This window comes from Nesoenas mayeri (genome assembly GCF_963082525.1).
Source record: "Nesoenas mayeri genome assembly, chromosome: 1".
Classification (NCBI taxonomy): domain Eukaryota; kingdom Metazoa; phylum Chordata; class Aves; order Columbiformes; family Columbidae; genus Nesoenas; species Nesoenas mayeri.
The window spans coordinates 190,908,800-190,915,105 of NC_137541.1; the positions used below are offsets into that span (position 1 = coordinate 190,908,800).

Below are 6,306 nucleotides of genomic sequence, written 5' to 3' on the forward strand. Positions count from 1 at the left end.
GCTCTCCAGCCTGTCCAGGTCTCGCTGGATGGCAGCACAGCCTTCTGGCATGTCAGCCACTCCTCCCAGCTTGGTGTCATCAGTAAACTGATGTACACCCTATTCCCTTGTCCAAATCATTGATGAATATATTGAATGATACAGGCCCCAGTACTGACCCCTGAGGCACTCCACTAGGTACAGGCCTCCAAATAGACTCTGCCCCACTGACCACGATTCTCTGGCTTCTTTCCTTCAGCCAGTTCACAGTCCACCTCACTACCCGACCATCCAGACTGCACTCCCTCAACTCCCTCCCTACACCAAGAGAGTGTATAAGTTGAATTTTTATTTATAAGCTATTTGAAATATCTTTACTGCGATACAATTTTGGAGGAAGCTGGTTTTAACTTAGATAGTTAAAAATAAAGCTGAAGGTATTTTAAGTTCATTTTGACACAGAAATGATATTGTCAAATCGGTCGTGTGAGAAAAAACTCCCTACATGTTCTTACTGTAAAATGTTCATTGTGATCTGTGCCTTTGAAGCTTCTGAAAAGAGACCTGGTTGTGGAGATGAGCACATTTTTGCACAAGACATTTTCAAGGGCCCGTTGAATATTCCAAATCAGAGCTATAAAACCCAGCTGTCTGTTTGAATTGGTGAAAACAAACAAACACCAAAATAAAAAAAAAAAACAAAACCAAATCAAAAAACACACAAAAAAAACCCCATCAAACCCAACCAAACAAAGTAAAAAAAAGAGCAGATGTAAAATATTTGCTGTTCATCACAAATAGATGCTGGTTTGCTAAAATCTCCAACAAATCCCTCAGTATTTCAATGGGTGTATACTATGAGGACAGCACAGTAAGTCCCAAGCTGGAAATATTTCCAGCAAACTGTCTGTTACGGGGGAACTTGCAATCAGGGAATGACTTGGTTCACCAGTTCAGCCCTTGCATCTTTCAGCACTCAAGCTGGGCTCTGACTCCCACCTCGCTGTGCTGCTCTAGGACTCAGGACAAAGGCACAGAGCAACGTCAGTAGCTTCCACCTCTCTCATTTGCAAAGAATCCTTTGCTCTCTGGGGTAGAGTCCAACTTCTTTACCATTTTTGTATAAAATGTAAAAACATCATCATCTAGAAAGGACGCATCAATATTTTTTCAATGCATCCCATTTAGGCCAGAGGAAAAAAAAGAGGCTCAGGAAATAGGAATTCTGAACCAAATTTCTTTAAAAATTAATCATAAAACTGCCATAGGCTACCTAGGAAGAAATATAACTGTCAATTAATTAACTCTGCTGTAAGTTATGATGCGTATAATATGCCAAATCAATTTCTATTTAGCAGTTATAAGCATTTAGAATATGCACTTCAACATTGACTATAAAAGCTTTGATCCTAGTTGATTCAAGAGCTTCAATCCTAAATTAGGGTACTTTTATAGCAAATCTTTAATATGCTAAGAGAGACAAGATTGGCCTTAAATGATTAAATATAGAATCTCTGAGGCCTTTGCACGGGAACTAGGAGAGCAGAAGTAACAAACACTGAGCATTATCTTTTTGTGCTATATTTTTTCCTTTGTTTGCAGTCCTGTTTCCTACCATTAGATCATCCAGTTCCCTTTTTCATTATACTCCTATGACCTATTTCTACAAGTTCGGTTGCAGGTTTTTACTGTATAGATGATTCTCTAGATTTGTACTGCAGAAGATCTTTAGCTTCTTATTTTAAACTTCTGGATATGAGATTGTTTTCCTGGAAAAGATTCAGTTATATTTTCTCTCCCCGATGAATTTATTCTGATCAGATTTCACTATGTACACACATTCACAAGCATAAAAAACCCCATCTTCTTCTCAAGCTGAGAGAAGTGAGAAGGCTTTAGAACAGAATCATTTTTGTTGGAAAACATCCTTAAAATCATCAAGTCCAGCCATAATTTACCCCAATATCTCTCAAGAAATATGTTACTTTTTTGAAGAGCCCGATTAGCATTCTGTACTAGATTTTTCTATGAACGACTTTTAAAGAAAAGATCTGTTGCTGCCTGTCAACTGAAAGGAAGCTCAGCTCAGAGTTTTATTGTGTGTGGCTGTTTGCTCATTCCCCATTCACCCCATTCGATGAACTTGTTATAAAGAGCTGGAAAGTCTGAAACAAATACTTGGAATATACATGAATTTCCATAGGCTGGTTAATCCCGAGCAGAGCTGGCAGCACAGTAGCAGGTAAGGATGCCCAACACTTTCCTGTGTATTACTTAGTTTATATCATCACCAAACATTAACACCTCAAGCAAGAATTTTCTCACCAAGTGCCTGCTTCAGGCAACTATTTGGGAAAAGAGTCGTCAAAATCAGTTCAGGCAGTTCAGATAATGGGACACAAAATAAAGGGACAGAGTTGGAAACTGAAGGTAGAGGGGAAAGGGCAGTGAGCACTGTCCTTTCTGTGTTTGGGATGACATGGTGTTTTCTGGAGAACTATAATCCATGATCACTTCAGTAGGTTGTCTATTAACGTGCCATAAGGGCCAATCTAAAGTCAAACATGATATCCTAATTCGGGTGTTTGCTGACTTCTCATTGTCAACACTGTCACCCAATTTATTTCAATGCTATTCCTTTGATAAATGCTGTATGCAGAATGAGGCAGGCATTAAAATAGCCTCAGTAACACCACAAGACATACAGAAAAAAAACAACAATGAATATTTTTTTAAAGACTGGTTCAAATTAAATACACTAGTGTTATCTTCAGTATTAATATAAAAAAAGCCTGGTTGTTGAGCTACCACGTCTCAAAGCAGATGCAAGGGAGCATCACAAAACTCAGTGTAGCTCCCTCTTCCCTCTCCTTTCTTAACCTTCCAAGCAAGGTCAATCTTCCTCCACTCTGCTCACCTCCCAGCGGGGATTTCAGGGAGCCAGGGCTCCTGTCCAGCTTATCAAAGTGGAAACATAATGTAATATCAGGAGCCAGAAGTGGACAGAGGGACTTAAATCACCTTTTGACTCTAGGGAAGGCTTTCCAGGGAAAGAAGATTTCATCTTTGAGGTGCAGGTCAATATAATACATAGAATTAAAATATTTTCCTGTGTGATATGTATAATCTAACGAAAGCTCTGATAGTCCCTGGGTTTCAGTACAGCTAACCAGAAAGGAATTAGTTTAGACCTCTAGCACTCTGTCTACAAAAACCTGCCAAATTTCCCATTAAGGAGGAAAAGTCCTTTGTGGGCAAATCACATTCATTTCCCAAAGCTCTTCTTGGGGACAAAAAAAAAAAAAATCCTTTTATGGATAAATTCAAACATGTCTTTTCCTTTCTAAACATTCCTGTTTATACTACTAGCAGGTGACTGGTTTGGCAGGAAACACTGGATGAACATAGTGACAACTTCCAGCCACAGATCAGACATTGCAACAGGGTCAGTGCCAGAAACAGTTAAGTAAGTTTATTTCTAATGGTCACACATTGCCTTGATTTAGAATTTATTTCTTATTTGAGGTTTGAGAACTAACTTCTAGCAGCAACAAGTAAGAAAATGATCACCACCTAGCATACAAAAGAGGCTGTGAAAGCTGCCTCCTTACCTCCTGCAGAAACTTCTCGCTCATCGGACCAAAGTGATGGCCCGGGGGCCTAATTCCTGACACCACCAGCCCAGAACTGAAGAGCCTTGGCTTCTGAAGGTCAGGTTTAAATTTGTCGTAGAGGACATTGGGGGGCTTCGCCTCCCCTCCGCTGGATGTCTTCTGTTCTGTAGAGATGGGCATGCCACACGCAGGGGTACTGAAGGGCAGCCCTGCTGGCGCAAACGAAGGGTCGAGCTGCTCTATTGAACGAGGGTTTCTTCTAATGTATGTGATGATTTTAGGTCTCACGGGTTTGGGCCTGGGTATGGCAGGTTTCATCTCGATGCTTTCTTCCAGCTTTTCACTGCAGTCACTGTCCACATCCACCTTATCTGTGAGGGAGCCCTTAGAGTGGACCAGGATAGGTTTTGGGATGGCACTGCTGCAGGCAGTCTTGATAGGCACTTTAGGGGATATGTTTAACAACTGTGTACTGTCAATGGGAGGTAGGACTGAAGAGGGTGACAGTTTTTCAACATGAAGTGCATAAAGGTCCTTCAAATTACTGTTCGACAGCACAGGCTGACTATTAACATCCAGCATTGCCACTGGGCGCACAGGGGTTGGGACACATAAAAATGCATCAGCTTTTGCCGCAACCTTACAGCTTTCTGGTGCTTCATCTGGAGAAAGTTTCTGTGCATTAGCTGTCTTTTTACTAGGAGCTGAAAGGCTTGAGGTTTCCACATCACTGTCATGGTTGTCAGGTGGTTGGTTTGTCACTGTCTCTGCACTGCACGCTCCATGTTGATTCAAAAGATCAGAAGCAGGTACAGTAGCATCCTCAGTACTTCCTTTGACTAGCATCAGTTTATTCTCATTAACTTTCAAAGGTTTGCTGTCAGGTAGATTAATGTTATGTATAAGAGATATCTGTTCACCAACTGCTTCAGCACAACCTGCGTCAACCTCATGTAAATTTTTATTTTTTCTAGGTGTCACTTTGCCACTGGATTTACTACTGCAGGTGAGTGGGAATATTGTTTCCACTTCTTTGTCAGGAAAATATTCCTCATCAACCTGACTAGCTGCCCTGTTGTTACTGTCATTGCTTCCCCTCCCTTCCTCACTGATGGTGACATTATCACTTAGCAATTTGCCATCAGGATAGGTTACCACCTGGCTTGACAATGGATCCTCTACTTTATTACAGATGTCTTGAAAATGAGATGCTTGAGATTTTGATGTGTCAGACCCAGAGCCTTTCTGCTCCTGCATTGCTGTATTTTCATCTTTTTGACATCCCAGCAACTCTACGAGCATAATTCTCTCAATCTTCTGTTGACACGTATTTTTAGATTGTAGAGATAGTGCAGTCTTAAGCTCCAGTTTTCTGCTTTTATCACCCTGACCTAATTGTGCTTCTGATTTACTAGGAATCTCACTGGGCTTAACAGCTGACTGTTGAGAATTAGAAGTATGTAGTGTGCTTTCAATGATAACATTTGGTACGTTTTCTAGTTTATTTATTTTCTTGTTCCCTGAGGTAGCTGGTTTGGAATAAAATACAATATTTTCCTCTGAGGTATTGTCAAGTGGATGAAATACCATCCCAATAAAATGATCTGTGGATGTTTTTTGTGATTTCTCTGTATTTCCTATCAAATGATGTGACCTGTCAATGGAGTCCAATGATGCAGAAAGCAGACGTTTACAGGACACACGGCCAACACAGTCTTTTGCGAATGACTCAGACTGAGGAGAAAATTTACTTGGTCTTCCCAAAGAAAGCCTTTTTATTTTCTCCATCTCCACATTCCTGGACATTTTACCCTTAGAAAAGTTCTGGGTGAAGTCAACATCACCTTTGGAAATAACCTCCAGGTTGGCATCATTTATGCTACTTTTTAAATTGGACAGACTTTGTCCTCGGCTAATCCTGATATGCCTCGATATATCCTTAGCTTCGCTGGTCCTACAATCTTTCCCCATTTCCTTGCTTGTGGTGGAGGGCAGCTTACTTTCCTGTACACGGCTGTGACAGGTCCGTGAGTCTTTGAAGGTCAGAAGTTTACTCAGATGAGTAACTTTCTCTGATCCTCCAGGGTGTATATTCCCACTCTCATCTGTCAAATCAGGTTTCTTAACATCCCCTTCAGTGGTTCCAACTTCTGCCAGAATTTGGTTGGCATTGGTATCCCCCACATTCACTATGTTTTCATTGTTATTTTTTATTTCGCTGCAGTTGTCCTGAAGCTGGGCATAACATGACTTGTTTGGGATTAAGGGAGCACTCATTTTGAAGCTTCAGGTGACTGCCTTTTTGGCAGTCCTAATTAATGAGAAAGGCTTATTTTTTCAAGTTAACTACTACGCATTATTTGTCTATACATTTAAATTACAAACTGATCAGCAGAAAATTCCTTGTCAGAAAGCCTGGAGTCTCTTGTCAGAGTCACATTTTTGTGCTGCTCAGGTGTCTTTTGTGCAGCCTCTGGATCTAGGAAATCTTTATGATTTGGAGTAGAGAAGTTCAACAAAAGCAAAACAGATCTGCCAAGTTCTGTCTGAACGGGAGCCAGTTAATCCAGTCAGCCTATGAGGAAAAACAAAAAAAATAGACAACATTACTCTGATGTCAGGAATCACGCTAACTAAACCAAAGTTAAAATCAGCAAGACTTCCAGGTACACCTGAGGTTACAACACTTACAAACATGTTAGATCTTGTTTCA

At 40.7% G+C, this 6,306-nt stretch overlaps 1 protein-coding gene across 1 annotated transcript in view; it reads right to left on the reverse strand.

The window, feature by feature from the left end:
- The window catches only part of MTUS2 (microtubule associated scaffold protein 2), a gene marked incomplete at both ends in the record, with an annotated part of 188,305 nt that extends 182,435 nt beyond the window's left edge, over window positions 1-5,870 (reverse strand). The window contains one exon of the mRNA XM_080363539.1: window positions 3,591-5,870. Within this exon, the coding sequence (XP_080219665.1) occupies window positions 3,591-5,870 (2,280 nt within the window). The remainder of the gene's footprint in view (window positions 1-3,590) is intronic.
- Between the last annotated feature and the right edge of the window lie 436 nt (window positions 5,871-6,306).